We start from the raw sequence: 22,826 nt of genomic DNA, 5'->3' as shown, positions 1-22,826 counted from the left end.
TAAACACAGGAGTGAAGCGTGGTAAAGCATTTTTAGACTAAAATAATTCCATTATTCAAATGCAGCAAGGTTTTTGCAGCCTGACAAAGCTCACACACAACAATGCCCACGTAAAATAAACATTTCAAACATTTCTCTGCTCCTCCATCAATGACTTTGTCCCACCAAAGATTTCAAATCCAAGCTGAAAAATCCAACTAGGAATGTCACACACTTGCAGAAAAAGTTTCTGACATGACAACCCAGCAGCTCCCCAGGCAACCAGGAGTGATAACAATTCACTGGCACACTCAGAGCAATGATTACATCAACCTGCTGTTAGGGATTCCTTGGCTTGTTTTCCTTCCAGAGAGCAGACAGTTATGAAAAGCAACACAAGAAGTACAGGGAGAGCTCTGTCAGAGCAGGGGGGATTGGTTCAAACCAGCTCCCATCAAAGCAATTTTCACCTACAGGATCCAAAGAGCCTGGAGTCACACTGGAGGAACAGCCAGACCACTGGGTACCAGCCCTTCATTTCACACTGCCCTCAGAGCACAAACAGGCAAGGAGAAGAACATTCTGAACAACATTCTGAACAACATTCTGAACAACATTCTGAACAACATTCTGAGTCCCAGAATCAAAACTGGAAAAACTCCCAAGACCATCAAGTCCAACCTGTGCCTGATCCCCACCTCATCACCCAGCCCAGAGCCCTGAGGGCCACCTCCAGGTGTTCCTTGGACACCTCCAGGGATGGGGACTCCAAACCTCCCTGAGCAGCCTCTTCCAATGAAGAAATTCCACCCTGAGCCTCCCCTGGCACCCTGAGCCTCCCTCTGAGGCCGTTCCCTCTGCTCCTGTCCCTGTTCCCTGGAGCACAGCCCGGCCCCCCCTGGCTGTGCCCTCCTGTCAGGAGCTGTGCAGAGCCACAAGGGCCCCCTGAGCCTCCTTTGCTCCAGGCTGAGCCCCTGCCCAGCTCCCTCAGCTGCCTCACAAATGTCTCTTCTGAGCTGGCAAGAACCCTGTGCCAGGCTAACTCATGAAGGACCACAGGACCCTGGGATGACAAGTCCAGGGTGCATGGAGCAGCTCCAAGCACAGGCAGCTCCCTGCAAAGGCCAGCAGGGAGGAGACCCAGCACCACTCAGCTCACCAGAACAGCTCTTCCCAAAACCCTCCCAAATTCTCTTTCCATTTCCATTGGGAAAATAAAAATATATCCCACTTTTTCTACCCTTTTTTAATGCATTTGTTTAGTCCATCTTAATCATGGAATCACAGAATGTCCTGAGCTGGAAAGGACCACCAGGATCATCAATCCAGCCCAGCCCCTGCACAGATCCTCCAGCAACCCCAGCCTGGGCATCCCTGGCAGCGCTGCCCAAAGGCTCCTGGAGCTCTGGCAGCCTCGGGGCCGTGCCCATTCCCTGGGGAGCCTGGGCAGTGCCAGCACCTCTGGGGGAAGAACCTTTCCTGATATTTGCTATCTCCTTCCCACTGTGTTGACCTGAAAGATTTGGGTACAGCTCCAGCCCAAACAGCACTGGCAGCTCTAGATTCTAAAAGTGATGCATTCCAGTACCTCAAACAACCTTATTATTCCCTAAACTTCCTGTTTTGGTGCTCACCTGAGATTTAAAGATATTTCCAGCAAACTGAAAGCCTTTTTAGGCCTGGTCAGTACATGTGAAGCATCCAATCCAGCCCCTGGCTGGACACCTGGTCAGTGCTGGACTCACACCAGGCTCTGCCCAGGGGTGTCTCAAAGGCCTCCTGGAGCACCTGACCCCTCCAGCCTCAGACTGCCCATCAGTTAAGAGGGGGACAGTCCCTCTGATGCTCCTGATTTCCAGCTGAAAGCCATAGATGATGGACACACAGCATCTTTGCAGATGTATCTGGAAGTCTCTCCAAACCCTGAGTGCTCTCTCTGCCCTGGGGATGAGCTCTGGCCATTTTTCCTGCTGAGGAAAAACTTCACTAAGAGATCTATCCCCCTCATTCCAGGAAACCCAGCCTGGGATTGCCTCCCACGTGGGCTCTGCTGGCTCACAGCCTCCAGAGAGAGCCCCACAACATCCAAAAATTGCTCCCCAGGGCTCTCTGGAGCACACAGAGACACAAACCTCACCTGCAGGAGCAGTGACTGAGGGTTCCCAAGCAGGATTCAAAGTTATCACCTCCACCTGCTCCCTCTCACACCACCCAGACCTCCCTGAGCACAGAAAGAGGCACAAGGTTTGTTTTTGATAGCAAAAACTCTGGGAGAAGATAAAGTGCTCCTTTTTTCACTGTTTTATTTAACTATTTGAAAAGCTGTGGGCAGAGGGAGCCACAACTATGCCTTTATTCTTTCAACTCTTGTTTCTCTTTCTGCATTCAGGGTCTTTAAAAGGCCATTTAAGCAATTATTGCAGCAAAGTCAGTGCCAGGAAAAAAATGCAAAGCAACAAAAAAATAAGCTCTCTAACCACAGCTGGAGGTTTCTAGAGTTCAGCTTTAGGCACCTGGCTGAATGAAGCCTTCAAGATTTGTTGATTTAAACACTGTGCTCTCCCACCAGAGCAGTCAAGTAACTTCAGTGGCTGACTATGAGATAAACTGAATAAGCAGAGGGCAAGAATTGCTCTACCTGCCATGAAAGCAACCAAAACAATGTGAATTAGAGCACTGCCCTAGGGAAAAAGTAACTGCATTACTCCAGAAAGCATCACAGGCTTTATGAAAAATCCATGAGGCTGGAATTAAAATCACACACACACACAGACACACACACTTATTTCCCTTACTGTGAAATGCAATCTGATTGACTGTGGAAGTGGCACCAGCCTTCCAAACCTGGGTGAGCAGAGGTTTGAAGAAACAGAGATGTGGAACTTCACAGCAGAGACTGAGAAACCACAATTCCCTCCAGCCTGAGACACTGCAAGCAGGATCCTCCCTTTCTTTGGGGTAAAACCCCTCCATTCTCCCATTCCCTCTTCTGGCAGCACCAAACCAAAGCCATGAGCAGTTGGGAATGGCATTGTTCCCTACACACTGAGCTCTGGGCTCCTGCAAGCAGCACCAGCCCATCATCCCCACCTCAAACCCAAACTGAAGATTTGCCCTTGGAGGATCAGTTCATGTCAAGAGCTGCCTCGCAATTTGTATGGCTGGGTTTTCCCAACCAGGACACCTGATGTGGTGACAGGAAAACAGGAATTGCCATCCCAGCTTCACCAAGGGCACCTGCACAGCACTGCTGAACAGGCACAACTCAAAATATTTCCCAGCCTTGCTGAACTCTGACACAGGCAGGGATGGGAGCACAAACCAGAGCCAGCAGGAGCCTCCCAGTGACAATACTGAATCAAACAGGCCACAGGAGCCCTTCCACAGCTCCAGACACCTGAAGAAACACTTCTTCCTGACGTGACCTTTTCATCCTCCCTTTTTCACTCCCCAAAAAAAAAAAGCTTCACTGAAAACCTGCTAAAATCCTCATTTCAAATACACCTCGTGGCACTGAGTTCTCCCCTTGAAAATGCTGATCAGCAGCTTTTCTGCTCCTGTGCTGCAAGTGCAAAGGAATTATAAACCCAAAGATTTTATTGCTCTCAAACTTGGTGACTTTACAGCATTCATCCCTGCTAAGTAGGCCAAAACAAAGTTTTCTCCACATTCAGTTTTCTCTCCAACTCACTCACAGCTCTTTAATCTACAACCATCCTTTCTTTAATTAAAAAGAAATAAAAGGTGGGAATTTCTACCCTGCATCCATGAAGTGTAACCTTATTAATTAGAAGCATTCCAGTTTTTTCAAAGCTCCTTTAGGCATCCCCCATGTCAGATGCAGCAGGAAAAGCTTCTCCCATGGACCCCAACACTGCCTGAATGCCCATCTGAGCTTGGATTCATTTAAAACCCAGGTAATTTAAAACCAAAGAGATTTACTGATGTATTTGAATTTGATACCAAGTTGGCACAAACATCATAAAAATACATTATTTAGGGGCTGGGTACATTTTAGTAACACAAGGAATTTAAGACTCAGGAAGTTGGGCTATTCCACTATCCCTGTGACTCCATGTGGCAAAGAACAGCCAATAATAAATTTAAATCCCTGCTCTGAATTAACTCCCTGAGAGCACTGCAGAGCTCCCTGCCCTCCCCAGGCTCAGGCAGAAGGGTCAGGCTCAAGTTTTCATTTCAGAATCTCACAGCTGTTCAAAATGGAATTAGAATTCCCAAAGAAAACAGACTCTGATGAAAGAAGGAGAAAAGCTAAGGCAGGGTGAGACCACCTCATCTAATTTTAGGTGTCTAAAAGGCATCTCAGACTGGGGGCCCCTAAGCCACTGCTGCAAACAACAGAGAGAACCCACAAAAAAAGCAACACACAGCCCCCAAAAGCAGCACAGGCTGACTTTAAAAAGTGATCTTAGGACAAACTCACCCCAGCCTGGACCATGTCTGACCTGCCTGCTACCATGTCTAGCAGAAATGAACTGGATTAATTCAGAATTAGAATGATAACTTCAAAAAAACCCTCCAAATTAGGCAAAATTAAAGCCACCTCTGCTCTCCCAGCCCAGACATTGGTTCCTCTTTGCCTGCTGGGGTTTCCAGCCCTTTCAGCAGAGCCAGACCTGGCTCCAGTCCTGCCCTGGAGCTTGCCAGAGCTGGGCCCAGCCTGCCAAAGCTTATCAGTGGGCAGAGGCTGTCTAACAGATGTGTTAGTGTCCCCAGCAGCCATGCTGGGCACAGCCTGAGGGGACACAGTCACCTCTGTGGGGACCCACAGGAACTTCCCATCTGAGGGAGGCCAGCTGACACTCAAAACTCAGTGTTACCTGGACAAAACCTCTGAAAAAAACAAAGGCTTAAATGTATTTTTAAAGCTTGGAGTTCACTGTTCTGTGAAACAAAATAAGAAAAATATGCAAATGAGCCCTTGTACTCCAGGCCAAAGAGCAGCCACCAGGTCTGAGGGAAAAGAAAGTGAAAAAGAAAAGAAATTTATTTATTATTATTTTATTTTATTTATTTTATTTCTTTATTTATTTTATTTCTTTATTTATTTATTGAGCAGAAATATAAGATAAAAATAAATAAAATAAAGAAATAAAATAAAGAAAGAAAGAAACAAACAAACAAAAATATATTCTGACACAAATGTACTACTGTCTTATCTGGAACTTTTACACATTTTTCTGAGCATCTTGGTGCTGAGAAATCTCTGCCTGTGGGATTTTCCATGCATTTCCAGAGCCCTCAGCACAGCCAAGAGGCTTCAGCTGCTGCAAGAGAAATGTTTAATCAAAGACAAGGCTTAAATGAACTTAGCTTAAATGAACTAAGCAAAGACAAAGCTTAAAGGAAAAGCTCAGGATTTGGAAGTGCAGACTAAGAAGTGCATACAGCTGTATTTATACACACTCACATCTCACAGATGTTCTACCTTAACCATCCTTAAAACACCACAGATCCCACAGCCTTTGATTCAATACCCAACTGTCCTGCTGGATAAAAGTGAGAAAATCACCTGCTTTTAATCTTTGTCTTACAGCAGTTCCCTCCCCTCTTCCTCCTCCAACTCCAACAAAAAGGAAAACTGCCAAGCAGAGAAGAGCCCAAGCCTGAAGATGTTGGGGCTGAAACCACACAGATGAGGGAGAGGGGGCAGCTGGAGACCCTGAATCCATTGGGAAGGGAAGCACCCCCTCCACCAATGGAGGCTGGAAGCCACCTGAGCAACCTGAGCCAGTGATGGCATCTCTGCCCATGGCACTGGGGTGGAACTGGATCATCTTTAAGGTCCCTTCCAACCCAAACCAGTCTGGGACTGAAGCCAAAAAGCAGAGCATTTTGAAGCCAAGAAATGCAGACAAATGTGTTTTCAGGTACAAGTTCCTCTCTGGGGTGAGTTATTGATGGTCTCTTCTTCCCCCCCAAGCCCTTGTGGAGATGGATTGGTGTCCAGGTATGTCCAGACTCAGATGTCACTCCTCCCTGGAGCACTGTGACCCTGCACACCAAGATGCAAAACAGGAAAAGCAAACCAGAAAACAGGAGGAATCAACTTCTGCTGGGAGTGCTCAGCACTGAGGTTCCACAGGTTGGGTTACTGGGATTGCCCAGTGGGCTGGGGATGCTGCTGGGGACTCAATCACAGGGCTGGAAGGGATCTCTGAAGATCACCCAGGCCAAGTCCCTGCCAAGGCAGGGTCACCTGGAACAGGTGACACAGGAACATGTCCAGGTGGGTTTGGAATGTCTCCAGAGAGGGAGACTCCACACCCTCCCCAGGCACCTGATCCAGGGCTCTTTTTCCCTTCCTCATGTTGGGGTGGAACTTGTTGTGTTTTAGTTTATGGCCATTGCTCCCTGTCCTGTCACTGGCACCACTGAGCAGAGTCTGGCACCATCCTCTGACAGCCCTTGGGGATATTTATGTGCACTGATCAGATGCCCTCTGCTCCAGACTAACCAGACCCAGCTCCTGCAGTCTCTCCTCAGATGAGAGATGCTCCAGACCCCTCATCACCTTTGGTCCTCTCCAGCAGCTCCTTGTGTTACTTGAGCTGTGAAGACCAGAATTGAACCAAAAACTCCAGGTGTGGTTGAGTAGAAGGGAAGGATCAACCCCCCTGACCTGCTGGCCACACCAAAAATGCCCTCCAGCCTTCCCTTGGCCCCCTGGGGTACAGTCTGAACATGAACAGTTAAATTGTCTCAACAGTTCAATGACTCAGAGCAGGTTAACAGCCTCAGGAAACTCCTTCATCCCTGTGCCATGGTTTGGTGTCACAGCCCAGCTCCTGCTCCAGGGCTGCCCCAGGCACATCCTGCCTGCAGCAAGGGTCCCAAGCCCAGGGAGGCCTTGGTGCACAGCTGGGTGAACATGGAAAATCCTGAAGCATCACTTTGCTCTGCCTGTCCTCCTGCTGGCAGCCTCAGCAGGGATCCCAGTGCCAAGTACCTGAGGAGAGCAGATCAGTCCTTCCCTCCTTTCAAGCTGCCATCCCTGCACCTGGGAATGCAAAGGCTGCAGTTGCTCAATGGAAACAGCACTTCCTGTGCTCACAGCAGCTTCCTACCTGCAATAAGAGGGAGAAAAAGGAAAAAAAAAAGGCCCCTCCAGGAGTTTAAACCCCTGACAGTGTCTCAAAGCAGGCTGAAGTTTATCTGAGAGCAGTGACTGTGCAGGTCTCACCCAGCACTGTGGCTCTTGTAAAGCAGCTGCCTGGGAGAAGGCTCACAAACACTGGAGCAAATGGAGAATTTCATTCCCAACACCCATTCCTGCTCCTTTGTGCTGCTGCTTTACTAGAACTTTCCACCCCTGGGCTTGGGCAATCAGAAAAGGAGTGGTTTGCCTTGAAAGGTCAAGGGAGACGCAGAGCTGGGAGTGAAGCACACGAGGAGCTGGATTCACTTGCAATCCTTGCAAAGAAACCACTTTTTAATAGTTTCTCTCTGAGTCAGACTAAAGACAATATGGCCTAATAAAAGCTTTTTTCCACTCATCTCCCATCTCCCTGCCCCCTTCCCCACCCTGTCAAAGGGACGTATGGACCTAAGCTTACACCCACATGGGAAACTGAACTGGAGCATTTCCCAAGGACCACAGAACAGCCTCATCCACAGCTTTTTTCTATCTGTGTTGAGCAATTTTACACAGACAGGGACACTGAGCCCAGTGAACAACTTCCACAGGCTGGGACTCACCCCAAGAACTGGAAATGAAAGTGCTGGAACACGCAAAGAGCTTGTTCCTACAAACACATGTTAAATTTAGAGCTCAATTATTTCTCTTTATCAGGATGAAGGTAGAAGAGCACAGCCCAGGTGGGAACCACAGGGCATTTCTGCAACACCTCCCTGCTGAGGAACAGAGAGCAGAGCACCACAACTGCCCACACAAGGGCCTCCCACCCTCAGGATGTTCCCTGAGAGCACCCACCCCATCCCAAACACCAAGAACCCACCCCCAGCTGCTGAGATGTCCCAAATGAAGGCTGAGGACCAGCAGGAAAGGTCCACTGCCTCAAAGCAGCACATCAACGAGGGCCAGGCTGGATGGGGCTTGGAGCACCCTGGTCCATGGCACAAGGTGGAATGAGGTGAGCTTTGAGGTCTCTTCCAGCCCACAGCAGTCTGTGATTCTGTGATTATCAACTGGGGCAGCTCAGCTACTGCCCCAGCAGAGCAGGAGCCTTCCCTGCAAGAGATTTTCGTGGAGATCTGCACCAGGATGATGTTCTTCACTGCTCACAGGCACCACTGCAGCTACAGGCCTTGCTTGGGTCAGACCCCTGAAAATCAGCCAAGGCTTCAAGCTACCTGAATTTCCTGTCTTGCCTTGGGCTCAGGCAGGGCTCAAGTTTGTCCAGAGGTGGAACTGGTGCAAGGCCATTCAGAGGCAGCAGTGGAGCTCGGGGATGTGCTAACACAATTCCAACAGGGTCCTGACCTGCCCTCAGCATCCTCACCTTTCTGAGGCAGGAGGGAGTGAAAAGAGGGGAAACAGAGCAATTCACAGTCAGCTTTTAGCCCAAGCAGCACCTTTAGTCAGCCTTTGGATGTGCAGCTTCAAGTTTTGGAAGTTTAGCTGCCAGGTTTAACATTGACAGGTTACCTGGCAGGGGGTTTTCCCAAAGGGAACATGATCCAGAGCAGGTTCAGTCACACACTGCAGGCCATGGCTCCCACCAAACACACCCTGAGCAGCCCAAACCAAGCCAGTCTGTGCCACTGACAAAGATACTCAGCAGCACCCTCCTCCTTACTAAAGGGAAATGACTGATCAAGAGAACCTGAAGAGAGGAAGCTGAGGCTTCAGGGTGCTTTTCCAGTCCACACATCCCAGCTGAATCCCTGAGGCAGGAAACTGGGCTCAAAGGAACTATTCCATGCCATCCTGCAAGCCTGCTGGAACGATCTCATGTTCATGCAACAGTCAAAAATGTGCATTCTGTGCCAGCACTAAACACTGTTATTAACAGGCTTTTGGGCTGTGAACCAAGGTTCTGGTGGTGCTGATCCTCCCAGGATCCCAGCTGGGGAGCCAGGGGCAGCAGGGACAATGTCCCAGCACAGCAGCACACACACACCACGGTCTGTGACACTCCTGCTGTGCCTGGGGAGGCAAGGACACCTGCTGAACATTCCAGAAGAACTCACATTCAGGAGCCTCTTCTCCCTGGGAATAGAGACTGGAGTGGTTGGAATTTCAGCCCCTTGTGAAGCCTCGAGGCTGTCCCTGCACAGGGAGGGCTCTCAGCTTCCTTCTGACACAGCATTTGCTCCAAGTCAATGTCAGTCAAGAGGCACAGAAATGTCTCTTCCCATCCTCCTTTTGGTTTTTTACCTCCACAGACTCTTGACACCTTAACATCAACCAAGATCTACACAAAAAAACCTTTATAATCCTGAGCTAAGAAAGGCAAGGGATCAAATTGAGTTTCTCCAAAGCAACACAACCTCCCATTAACACCTCCTGACACCTCAGACTTTGTCTCTGCTCTGCCAGACCAGAGGTCCCTGTGCCACCACTGCTGGCAGCAGAATTCCTGTGCTCCCAGTTAATATCCAAGCACCTGACACAGAATTCAGTATTTCTGCCTGTTCTGAGCTTTACTTTCTAACTAGAGCAACTTGACAAAACATTGTGCTGGACAGAAAAGAAAGAAAAAGTAATGCTGTACTCACACACAACTGAATTAAGTCCAAAATTTTGCTTCTAGATAAGAGCAGGGATTTGGATGGGGCCAGTTCAGTGCTTTCATAATGCTCTATTATGGAAAGGAGAACAAAAATACACCAAATCCCTGAAGAGCTATGAGAAGTAACTAGTCCAGGAATAATAAAAAATGGAAAGAAAGGAGGGAGGTGGGGGAAAGATAAAGGGTGGTGGGTTTTTTTCCCTAATCCCACTGACACATTTATTAAGCCCTTAGATTTGTGTGCATGTAACTCACAGACAACCCTGCAGGAAAAGACTTTGTCAATTGAACCTGTGCTGCATCTTGCACAGTAAGAGCTGCAGAACCCCCACAGGAGCCACGAGGTGTGGGGTGTCTGACCCCTCCAGCCTTGGAGCTGCTCTGCAGCAACAGAGAAACCCAGAGCAAAACAGAAAGTCAACATTCCTAGAGGGAGGAAAAAGTCATGGTGGGGAGGGATCAGAGTTCAGCTCAAACCAGGAAGTTCAAAGTAACTCCTGTGAGCTTCACACCAATGCAGAAGTGAAAATTAGATCTCCTTCTTCAGGGGAGCAGTGAGGGATGGACAGAAAAGCAAATCTGCATCTCCAGTGGAAGAACCCTGCTGAGAACAAACACAGGAGAAGGGAGCCTGTGTTTGTGGGAGCACAGCTGAGCTGCTGGGGGCACTGAGCACATCTCCAGGCCCCCAGTTTTGTTCCCATCACGTGCCCACCTCTCCAGGCAGCTCTGACCCTCAGCCAGGGCAGGTGCTCACCTTCCTCTTTGTTGTTGGTGATGTCTTTCAGCAGCTCAGTCTTCATGCAGCCGTCTTTCCTTGGCTCTCCCTTACTCAGCACTGCTCGCTATGGTGGGGGAGAAGAAAAAACAGAAATATCAGGGTTGAGCTCAGTGCTCAGACACACGGTGCATTCAAAAGAAGAGACAATCATGGACACATCCTGTTTACAGCACAGCCAAACCTCTGCAAAATAAAGGCTGCCAGGAAGCTGCCACCAAGGCACAGGTCACAGATAAAACACGGCAAGGCTGGCCCAGGCTGACAGCCCCAGGAGCACAGGGGCTCCAGGCTGTGCCCAGGGCTGGCACCTCCCAGCTCAGGGCTGGATGCAGCCAGACAGACTTTCCCAGCGCAACGTGCCTGGGAATCCAGCTGAGTCCATCTGCATGAAAGGCATCTCAAGGAGGTGACTCTGACTCCCCCAAAACTTTTTAGCCTTAGGGTGGGGGAGGCAGATCTATCAGACTTCTCACTACGACCTCATTTATCAACAGTTCCAGCCCATGTGCTTTTGGTGCCTTGGTTGGGTTTTTTTGCAGCTCATTCAAATGAACATCCAAAATTGCAAACCATCAGTCAGCTACAGCTACCTCCTCATTCATAACATCCATGTTTATTAAAGTTAATGAGCTCTATTTTTAATTCTATAGAAAGCAATTTTTCTTTTTCCTTCTCTTTAAAAAAAAAATTATGTAAAAAAGAGAACACCTGCTCATCTCCTCTGCCTTTCACACACCTGGCACCACGTTGCTAGCTCAGGTTTGCAGCCTTCATCCCTTCCCATTCTCTATTTTGAAGTAGCAAGACCGAACCAAAAAAACAAAACCAAAAACCTACTACCAAAATAAACCGGAAGGAAAATGGTATTTAAAAAAAATGAACTAGAAGGGGTCTTTGCCAGAGCTGTGTTTAAGGAGAGAGCTGGAGTGGAGGCAGGGCTGGGAGTGCCCTGCAGAGCTGGAGGTCGGAGCCGGGTTCAGCCCGCGCTGCCGGCGCCGCTGCACGAGAATAAGCCCAGGTCAAGCCAACTGCTGTAGGCCAGCACGGGGAGCAGATGGTGCCTGCAGCCATGCAAATCACAGGGTTTAAAGCTCACTGGGTGATAAAGAAAGAAAAACAACCTGCCCACCTCCCTTAGAGCAAGCGAGGGGGATGAGACTCGCATGGAGCCTGGTGTGGCAGCTCCCAGCCCTCCCAGCAGCTCTCCCATGCCTGGGTGGGATTGTCCAGAGCTGCCAGGGGAGATGGGCTCTGGTGCTGCTGTCACCAGCCACCCTGCCAGGCTGGGCAACTCCCAGCAATGCCCTGTGCTGGCAGGTGCTGCAGAGCAGCCCCCAGCTCCATGCAGGGCTCAGCCAGCCCCAAATCCCTGCAGGATCGCCCTGTCCTGCCCCCAAATCCACCATGGCAGAGACACACACCACGGGAAGGAGGGAGACAGATTCCTGGGAAAGCCTCCACCACCTGCCAGGCCCAGAGCTAAGGGCACTTCAAGGATGACTCCTGCAGCACAGGGCAGAGGCTGTGGGTGGCTGCCTGTCCCTGCCTGTCCCCAACCTGCCCAGAGCACAGTGAGACACAAACTCAGCCACATCCCAGTGCTCTCAGCACCAGGGACTTGTGCTCCAAGGACAGCACCTTCAGATCTCCAGTCACACACCAAAATGCTGCTGTGAGCACTGGAAAGCTCAGTCAGCCCAGCCTGACACAGAATCTACCTTCAGCAGACACTGGCCAACAGCTTCCATTGAGAAATGACCACAAAACACTGCCCAAACTCTGAACAGAGAGCAGCTGTTTTATTTATCCATTTGCTGAGCCAGTAATTCATATCCTTGCTGCAAACATGAGCTTGTAAACCCTACCTCTCCTCTAGTCAGACCTCTTGTAAACTGGGAATAACCTCAGTTTTTCTCATGGATTATCCTGCAGCAAGACCTGAGCAAAGAGAGCTCAGAGTGCTCGAGGGCACCCCTGGCTCCCACTACAGCCAGGGGCACCCAGGCCCTGGCCACAGGCACCAGCAGCAAATAAAGAGCCTCAGTCAGTCTAACAGGGACCAGTTTGTTTTCCCAACCTTTGTTGCAACAAGGAGAGGTCTTGATATTCCTGCTCCTCCACTGACTCATACAAGAAGCCCCAGGATTTCCAGGGGCCATTCTTTGCCATCTGAGCATGATTTTTTTCTCTGTTTCCTAAGCAGTAACCTCACTCCACACATTGCCCACGCTCTCCCTTCCACAGAGGCATTGCTGCTGCTCACCCATGAGGAAAAGCCACTGCAGGAACCCTGGAGTCAATGAGACCTTGACCACCCTCCCTGCTCACTGCAGTCACCAGCAGCTCAGAGCTGCCTGCCCAGCTCTCAAAGCAGAACTCCCAAATCCAAGACAGAAACCATCACTTTTGTCCTTTGAGAGTACAAAAGCTGGGTGCCAAGGCAAGGCTGCCTTAGGTGGCATCTCCCAGGCTCTCCTTCCTACCTCAGAGACAAACTCCTCACTAAGAGGCGACAGCGTTACAACCTCCCAACAAAAACTCGGCATCAAGGTAGAAAATCAAAGAATCATTAAAAATAAAAATAAAATACAAAGCCAACTGTGAATTTTGAAGCATTTGGATCAGAAGGAAGCTACAGGAAATCCCTGCAAAGCGCTCGAAGCCTCGTCCCCCCAGGCCAGCGCTCTCCCGTCCTTGCTCCATCAGCACCCAGCACCGAGGGGCACCCATGGGGCACCCATGGGGCACCCAGCACCATCCATCCCACCCAGCTCCACCCAGCCAACTTAGCACCAACTTCACCGCAAGTGTCAATACCTCCAGCTTTGTGTGTGTGTGTGTGTGTGTGTGTTGGGTTTTTTTGCCCTCCCCTCCCTTAAATCCAGAGCAAACTTCCCTTTCTGCTCACCCTCCCCATGCCCCATCCGTCCGCTCCCGATTGGCAGGGAAATCCTATACCCACCCTCCCCGCCGAGAAATGTCTGCTCTTGCAGCAGTCCCAACAAAGCCAACTGCCAAGCACACGCTGCTTCACAATAAAAGTCTCACTCGCTCCATTTATTTTTTTCCTCCTTTCCCCCTTTCCCGCAGCCGTCTGCCTCCATTCCCTCGCCCACCCCAGACTGATTATTAACCATCCGTGGCTGGAGAACCTCCATAAAGAGCACACACAACCAGCCACGAAGCGTTCTTGCCCCCCCCAACCCTTAATTTTTAGGTTTCAAAGGGTAGAAAAAATTAGTGCATCTGAAGAAAGACTGATTGGGTCTTTGAAAGGGCTTTAAGAGCCATGAGGAGCCAAGCAGAGGAGCTACTGCTGGTTTAGTTTTTTCCTCTCTGCCTCTGTTTATAAGAAAACAAGCTTCCTCTCCTCCATGAGGTCTTTGGAGGGGATGGAAGACAGGTCAGACCGGCCAAGGAAAGGCTCTGCAGCATTTCCAAACAGATGATGACTACAAACTACAGTGGTGCCTTTAAAACAAACCAAAAAAATAAAAAAAAACAACCAAAAACCCAAAAAGCAAAAAAATTTAAAAAGCCCATTAAAAAAAAAAAAGAAAAAGGGAAAAGAAAGAAAAGAAAAAGAACAAAGCTGGGAAACACAGAAAGAGCTTTCTCAGCCTCCTCTCCTTGGTATTTTCATCAGCCATCCGGGTGCCCTTCGCAAAGGTCCAAACAGGTTTTATAGGCACAGACAACACATGCACAGCAAAACTCCAACATATTGCAGCTTACCGAGCCCAAGGGAGCAGAGTTACATCATGAGCCCAGCTCTCTGCTCTCCCGGCAGCCCGGGAAGGAGCGCAGGCTGAGGTGCCAAGATGTCTACCTTCACCAGGGTCTCTTTTTTTTTTTTTCTTTTTTTTTTATGTCTTAAAAATCAACGGTCTGGGAACCCGAGGCTCGCAGCAGCGTTGCTGTGAGCAGAGCTGTGCACACACAGCAGGTCCATCTGGAAGAGGGCTGGGAGCAGGAGACCCCTCCAAGTGCCCGTGCCCATGCGGGGCAGTGCATGCACCGACACCTCTGTGGGATGGACAGCACTGATCCTGCCTGGATCCAGCCTCCAGCTGGTCACCAACCCCTCCAAGGGGACACCAGACCCCACCCAGGACACAGCCCCAGGGAAAGATCCCACCAGCCAGGAAAATGAGGGCTGCAGCAATGCTGGAGCAAGGCAGAGGCAAATCTCTCAACAAATGATGCAACCCCAGCAGAGGCAGATTCTTATTCACTCATTTTTTCCCTCCTTCTCCTAAAAAAACATAAATTGAAATAACACAACCCAAGCCAGCCTGCTCATAATAACCTTTGCCTTGAAGAGAAGACAAACATTTTGTAGTTAATTATATAGGAAGTAATGATTAAGAGAATGTTTGTAGAAAGGCAGTGTTTCTTTTGTAGGCACGGGGAGGCTGCTCATTTCAGATCTCAGCTCTGTGCTTGGGCAAGGCCTGGGCTCAAGGCTCGTGGGGACGCTGACCACGGGCCTGTCATTAGAAACAACAGAAGCATTTGATCTGCAGAAGGAAGGAAACACAACCACCAGCATACCTGGCCTACAAAGCAGTCACCAGTCTCAAAGCTCCTTCTTTTCAGGCTAAGGCCACTTCCTTATAAGCCTCATGCAATCATGTGAACATGGAATTTTATCTGCAGCTCACAACAAGCACTGCCCTCAGCCTGAAGTTTGCTCCCAAATCAAATTCTTTGCAATTCTTTTGTCTCCCGAAATCCTTTCATCCAGACTATTCTCCATAGAAAAGAAACATTTCCTTCTCAACCCCCATGTCCTCTCTCCTATTCCAGCACACACTCCCTGAGAAGGGGGGAAGCACAGAAAGAGGTGCAAGTCCCTGCATGCAAGAGCTGGGAACACGGAGACACGTGCGTGAAACACAACAGGACTGAAAGCGACTTCTCCCAAGACAAGGCATTCCACGACGGCGTGCAGGCTTCAGGCAAGGGGGGTCTGCAGAGCCCGTGCCCTCTTGGAAAGGGGAGATCGATTTACACTTCCTCACTGCTTCCAGGCCCATCTAGCCGCATCCCAGTAGAGTTAAAGCCAGTGCAACTTGTGTGTGCAGGCAAATGTAAATCCAGAGCAGACAAAGGCGTCCCCTCCTTCCACAGGCTGAGGGTAGCAAGGAGTCCAGCTGCTGCCTGCCTTCTCCTAGCCCCCGGGAGGGGAGGAGGGGAAGAAAACCCTAAAATGGAGACCAAGATTCATCACTATCTCTAAGAAAAGCAAACCAGCCATTTCAGAAACACCCAGTCCCCAGGAACTGGCTGAGCCAGGACAAAACCAGAGCACCAAGAGGAGCCTGGAGCAAGCAGGTTCCAGCAGTCCAGGGCAGGGGAGCTGGGAGGCAGCTCACCCCCATCAACGGGGCTCAGGCACCTCTTCAGCCTCCACGCTCCTCTGCCTCCCACCCCAAAGCACCGCAGGCAGCGGAGCAGGTCCCTGTCCCCCTGCCCATGCCCATGGTGCCCAGCCAAAGGGCACATGGGGCAGCAGAGGAGGGAAAACCCCTCGTGGGTTCCCCTGGGCCCACGAGGGCCTGGCTGAGCTGCCCACAGCACCTCCACCTGGGTCACCTCTGGCCATGGAGCGGCCAAGCAGCGAGACAGCGGTGCCTGTGAGCCGGGAAAGCGGACGGGGAGAAGGGGGGAAAAAAAAAGACAAAATAATAATGAAAATAATCATAATCATAAAACTTGCACCCTCGGGCCTGTCCCTCTAATAACTACAGCAAAACCTCACCAAGGCCTTACTCTGCTGGAGGGCGAGAAAGCGACACAGCGCTGCCCAGCACCCGAAGTCCTGGAGGTGGGAGATCCTCACACCCTCTCCTCCATGGCCTACGGGCTTCGTCCCCGGCGTGGGGCCTGGTTTTTCTGCTCTGTCATTAAGAGTGGAGCCTGGTCTTTTCCTTCAATCCCAAGAATTGCACGGAATTAGATCATCTTTCTGGCTCGCCTCCCCCTACAGGCAGCTCCCGAGCATGCTCAGCGCGGCCGCGCTGCCATTTCATAACCGCATTGTTTACGGACACACGGACCTGCCATCTTTTGACAGGGACACAGGGCCCGTGTCCCTGCCCAGAGCCCCGGCCCCCGCCACAAACACCCCCCTGGGGGCAGGCAAACGGCGAAAGCATGGGAAAGTAGAAGCCTGGGGGGTGATGGTGATGGGTTTGTTGTTTTTTCTGATGGTTTTTGTTTCTTTTTTCTCCTTTTTTGCTCCTTGATTTAGGTGAAAATCCACGTGCTTTGGAGGGAGAGGTTAACCCCTGTGGGGGCTGTGGGGAGGAGGAACTCGCAGGGCTGGATGCAAAATGCCAGCCATGATTTTTAGCTTCTTCGAATCACAACTGTGCTTCGATGACACCTAAAAATATAATCCCCAGCCCAGTCTGCCATCCTCTGCCGAGCCTTCCTCTGTGAGAGAAGGGGTTGGAAATATGGTATTTCCCTTAAATAAACAAGTTGGCTTAGTCCCAGCACATAGAGTTTTCTCCTTTAAATGCAAACCAGAGTATTTTTGCAGGCACACAGGAAAACGAGGAGAGGAGGAGGGGAAATGTTCTTCATTTAACACCAAGAACTCCATGAAAAGCCTTGCAAGGTTGCTCAGAGCCCCGCTCCGTTCCAGCCCTCTCCCTGTCTGTGCTGATCATACTTCACAGGTGAAAGCAGCTCTGACTTATGACAGAGAGAAAATGCCAGAAGAGCTGGAGGTTTCCTCATCCTTGGAACAAGGACAAGTTGTGAAAAGCTTCCTTTGCAAGAGTCACTGTGCTGCTCAGGCACAGTATGGCAGTGTTGCAGGGAGGACACTTGCACGTCAGACCTTCTTAACCCCCACTGCCTCTTCCCCCTCCTGATGGGGACTGAAGGAAAAACACAAATAGACCACCTGGTTTGGAGGATGCAAGTTGTTGTGTTGGAGTCCAGGATACTTTGTAAAAGCTTGCTCAACATTTTCTCCTCTTCTATATTTTCTTTTTCTTTTTTTCTAATGGAGGCTTTCCAATTAGCTTGTACAGTTTGAGAGCTTCACTCCTGCTGCTTTCCTGACTACTGTAAATGCTGGCAGGCTGCCCTCCTCCTCTGCCCCCCTCCAGGACCAACAGCACCCTACAGCAAAGCCAGACACGTATCCTCCACCCAAGAGACCAAGGAGCTCACAGGGGCACAGGAGGGACAAATCCCACTGGAAACATGAGGGGCCAGAAGGGTCTGCAAAGAGGGGTTGGTGTCAAAACTCGGAATTCGGAGGAGTCAGAAAAAATAACTGGCTGAAAATGGGAGTTGAGGATTATAAACTCAGGGATTTGTTTCCAAATCACTGACATTCCATGTCACTGCAGGAACATATGGTCCTCCAAGGCTTGCAAGCAGGGAGCACACGCCATCAGTGCCCCGAGCCTTTGGGCTGACCCCAACACACGGTCACTCTCCCGCTGCGGCCATTCCTCGACCACTCTCAGCTCCAGGAGCGGGAAGGTGAGAAGGAAAACTTCAGGGAAAAGCAGCAAAAGGAAAACAAAGAGGAGCAGCAGGAACAAAGCCAGCCCTCCCCCAAACCAGCTGGCCAGGAGAGTGAAGCTCCTTAAAACTCCTTCTTTACCTGAATAAAACAACTCACTGCCATTGCATGAGGTGCACACAATCCTCTTTCCTTAGGAGATGGCATCACCTGGGAGAGCTCCCAGGAGCCAGGTCATGGAGCTGCCTCTGCCCCCTGCCCAGGGCGGGTCTCACAGAGGCTGAGCTGCAGGAATATGCCCCATGTGTGCCACAGAGCCTACTTCTACCCAAACATGTTCTGGGACGAGGGCGAGAGCTCGTGCTGGCACCGCACAGTCAGGTAAATACATGAAATGGAACAAAACCAAGACCCAAAGGCCCCACTTTGGGCTCTTAACCCTTGCTGAGAAGCAGTGCCAAGCTCAGAGCTCAGCAGCTCTCTTCCCTCCAAAGTAGGTCAGGCTTTTCTGTGTCTGCAGACGCTTCCCAAGGGCCCCAGCTGGCAGGGACAGAGCGTTTCGGCCGGTGCCACACCGGTGTCACTGTGGTCACCACCACACAGGAGCACACCTGCCACACCTCAGAGGGTTTTTGGTTGTCTCTTCAGCCTTCATCAAGCCCATTTTCTCCCTGGGTGGAGCTGCTTGGACAGCAACTCAAGGCCTCAGCTCTTCACTGGTTAAAGAGAAATCTCTGCTCCCTCCTCGTGATTTCTGATGCCTTTTCCTTTTCTTCTGGATGATGAACAACGAGCACATTTATAGTCCAGTGAAGACATGATAGATATTTAGATTGGGTATCACAGATTGTCCTGTGTAAGCTCTCTAATCTTTTAAATGTCATCTTCACATCTTGCTCCTTGATTGAAAATTCAATATTGTGTCTGCATTGCAGCTTTGAGGGTCTCCCCAGAGCACAGCAAGCTCAGGCCAGTGTTCTGCAGGGCTGTCTGTGCCTTCCAGGGCTCTGGGACCTTCTCCGTCCGTCCCAAATCTCACCAAGGTCTGTGGCAGCCAACAGAGTTCTTGCATGTAACACGAATCACAGAGAAAAAAAAATTCCCAAGGGCAGAACCAGGGGGCTGAGTTTTTAAATATGTTGCAGGCACAGACCTCCTGCTATGAAATCAGCCAGGGATGTTTCCTTTTACTCAGATGTTTCCTTGGATTGCTACTATGAAAAAAAAAAAAAAAAAGAAGCAGAAGAGAGAGGGGAGGAAGTCGCCCCAAAATAAAAAGGATTGCTTCTTCCTGGTGAAATACTGCTGGCTCTGGCCTCCACCCAAGCGAGCCATAGGCAGAGGCTGTCAAAAGAGACACAGTGAGGAGGTACCATGTGGCCACAGGCCCTCTCCTTTCCCTTCAGCAGTTCAGTCTTCATGCAGCTTGGGCACCCCAGGCTTTGCACCTTTTTCTTCTAAGAGCTACAAGCAGGGAAGGCTCCTTGGAGAATTTTCCAGAAACTTCACATGTAAAAATCACACACAAATCCTAAAAAAAAACCCCAAAACCAAACCAACCCCAAGCAAGCCTCCCCACCCCAGGAGCCCAAGGAAAGGCACGAGGATACAAAGCCCGAGGTTTGCCAGTGGTGCCCGAGGCCCCTGGGAGCCCATGGAGCAGCCATCCCAGCAGAATGGGCACCCTGGCAGGATGGGTGATGCCAGCAGGATGGGCACCCAGCAGGATGGGCACCCCGGCAGGATGGGCACCCCGGCAGGATGGGCACCCCGGCAGGATGGGGCACCCCGGCAGGATGGGCACCCTGGCAGGATGGGCACCCCATCAGGATGGGTGATGCCAGCCCTCCTGCACGGGCCAGCCACGCGCAGGAATATCCAAAGAAATGAACAAACAACCCCGGCCATGCTTCCCCGGCCTCTCCTCTCCTCTCCTGTCCTCTCCAAGGCCTCTCCTTCCCCAGCCTGCCCTGCCAGGGCCTCGCCAGGCACGGGAGGTGGACGGACCCTGAGGTACCTGCGGGCAGCTGTTGTCTTCTTCTGGTGAAGACTCCAAGAGTTGCATATTCCAGATCCTCATGAGCAGTGATTCAGTTTCTGCTCATGTGATAAAGCTCCCTCTACAGAGTGAGCATGCCCAGAAGAGCCCATTTCACTGCTCCCTCCACTGCAGCCATTTCACAGAGAACCTGCCGGCTCCAGGGCGTCCATTGGAGCGCGATTATCCCGGGCATCCCGGGGACGCACCGGTAATGCAGATCATCTGTCAACTTTCTGACAGGGCGCCAGGCCTCAAAACTGATCACTCGCCTGAAAAAAAGAGAAAGCTTTTTAAACCAGAGTGCTGTCTTGTGGCCTTCAAGAGTAGCACTTGCCCGTGGGAAAAGGAGAGGCAGGAGGGACAGGGAGGGATCTGAGTGTCTTGGGGATGTCCCCAGGCTGATTTTGTTGTGCTTAACGAAGTGCCCGACCTCTGAGAGCTGGGATGAAGGCACATGGGTTAAACTGATGCAGTGAGCAGTGTCCAAGACAGTGTCTTCGAGATCCAAACTGCTGATCTGAAGGGGAGATCATTTTCACTTTGAGGATTAATAACCTGACCTGGTACAACTGACTTTGAAAGCGTAACACAAACACAGTCGTGGAAAAGCAGGGGGGCAATGGAATGAAGGGACATCCTCATGGATCCATCCTCATCCTCACCCTAATGAAGGGATAGTTCACTACGAGGCACAGGAGCTCTAAGCTCTGCCTATGTCAAACCCTACAATACTGCTGGCCCCAGCCAGCAAGATAACAGAAGAAATTTTAGCTTCAAAATAAAAGTAGTTTGTCTCTGTTCCACTTCACAATTAAGCATAAACTCTTGGCAACCTTCATATCTGCTCAGGCTCCCAGTAAAACTGCCAGAGCAGCTCGCAGGAACATCTGTAAGCAGAGCTCGGCTGGAAGGGATTCAAGGAAGACTGGCATTTATGGGAGGCAGGAGCAGGAGGCTGCTGGAGCCGGTGTCAGGCTGGAGAACCTCCCCCCGAGCAGGGGGAGGGCGGCCAGCAACCTCGGGAGGAGGCCAGAAGGAAGAGGAAACTCCGACATGGCCCCGTGGCACCACCCGAGTGCTCCTGGCCAAAGGGAAAACAGCTTTGCAGAGGAGGAGAGCACCAGAGAGAGTCCTCCTTAAGAGAGAGTTCTCTTTAAGAGTAGAAACTACAGTGAAAATGAGTGGAGTGAAATGTGTGACAGTGAGCTGGGGAGGGCAGGGAGCAGCCTGCACTGTAGGGAGGAACAAGCCATCCAAATCTGTGGGGAGCTTTGGAGGAGCCTGGGGATGATGTTTGCCCTGCCCCAGCACCAGGCCAGTCCAGGCCTCAGCACAGCACAGCAGCCATGGCTCTGCAGGCTGGGAACATCCACAAGCCACGTTTCCTCCAGTCCCAGCAGCTCTTTCACCACCGTGGCCAGGCACGTTTGCAGAGCTGCAATAATTAAAGCAGCAAAGAGCTGCTACGGGTCTCCCTTGGCTATGGGGATGTTGTTTTCCTCTCCACACTCTGGAGAAGTTTCACTACTAAACAGTTAAAACACACAAGGCTAAATTGAGACGATTGAAATTCATAGGCAAGGAGTATTTGAGGTGACAGTATAAAGAAAGGATCACTCTTTCACCCACCGGGTTTTCATTTGATGTGAATCTTAAGTTTTAATATACACAAAATTAGATTTTCCTGGCCTTTCTCTCAGTTGCTAAGAGGTGTAGAGGTAACTCATTTAAAGACAAATTCAAAAATCCCCAAACAAAAGCAACAAACCCCAGCTATACAGACAGAAGTTGCATTATCCACCGCATCAAAAGATTACTGTACTTCAAACCAAAGATGGCTTTAAAACAGTTGATGTGCTGCCCTTCCTTGCAGCATGAAATTACCAAGCTTTCATTAAAAGCCCAGAAATAGAAACGAAGATATTAACAAAGGCAGTGTCAATGATCCACCACAGTCAACATTCCCTTTCTGAGATAAAATAATGCCAGAGAACGGCGGCACAGCCTCAGCCTCCTCACTGCATCTCCACACCAGACATGTTTTCACTGCTGAGGTTAAATATACACTGAGAGCAGATGCTACCAGAGACACTTTTCACATCTCATGGCCATCCTTGAAAGCACTAAACACTGTTTAGAAACAAAAAGGAGAAAGCAGAGCTCATCAGGGCACTGCAGATGCTTCAACAACCAACTTGAGCAAAGCATCGATCGATCGTAGCAGCGTCTCTGCCACGGGGGATGCCTGGGTGTCACTCAGTGAAACCTTACACTTCTGCCATCCAAAAGGAGCAGGAAGCTTCCAGGGCACAGCCACTGGCAGTGGGACAGGTGTCTCCTGCCTGGGACGCCCCTGTCCCCCCTTGGCAGGGATCTGCACACCAGCACTCACAGTCCTCTTTGCAGGCTGGCTGTAGAAGAGGTTTTGCTGATGATGCAGGATGAGAACAGGCCCAAGCCCCGAGAAGCTGTGCCCTTTATTTAACCCAAGTACCCTCCAGCAGCCTTCCCACCACAGCCAACACCCCCCTTTCCAAACACTCCTGCCAGGGCCCACAGATTACAGGGTATTTTCACTCCACAGCTCTCCAGCCTCCCTTCTCTGATTGAAGGCTCAAACACCCCTTTCAGAAATCCCACATTTTCAGGAGGAAGGGAGCAGCACAAACACCTTCCTTCACACGGGACACCAGGTTCCTCAGGGCTCTTGCTTAGTGACACCATTAAGTCCAGCATTTTCACAGCTCCCTTGCAGGGGAAGCCCAAGTGGGAGGCAAAGGGAGGTTTTTCTTTTTATAGGAAGAACAATATTTAGCT

General features: G+C 50.5%; 1 protein-coding gene across 12 annotated transcripts in view; it reads right to left on the bottom strand.

The window, feature by feature from the left end:
* Positions 1-22,826, bottom strand: part of EHMT1 (euchromatic histone lysine methyltransferase 1) — a 122,967-nt gene that overhangs the window by 54,867 nt on the left and 45,274 nt on the right. For 3 of the 12 annotated variants that reach the window (XM_036393881.2, XM_036393889.2, XM_036393884.2), the window contains exon 2: positions 10,453-10,540. In XM_036393881.2, the coding sequence (XP_036249774.1) occupies positions 10,453-10,540 (88 nt within the window). Of the gene's footprint in view, positions 1-10,452; positions 10,541-14,211; positions 14,230-15,030; positions 15,452-15,490; positions 15,630-16,240; positions 16,338-19,985; positions 20,202-22,826 lie in introns of those variants that run through there. The other 9 variants (XM_036393890.2, XM_036393891.2, XM_036393879.2 and 6 more) reach the window with 7 other exon arrangements.

The sequence above is a fragment of the Molothrus ater genome, chromosome 20 (assembly GCF_012460135.2).
Source record: "Molothrus ater isolate BHLD 08-10-18 breed brown headed cowbird chromosome 20, BPBGC_Mater_1.1, whole genome shotgun sequence".
Taxonomy (NCBI): Eukaryota; Metazoa; Chordata; class Aves; order Passeriformes; family Icteridae; genus Molothrus; species Molothrus ater.
Note: the sequence above shows the minus strand (reverse complement) of the source record. Positions and strands in the feature narration are given on the sequence as shown.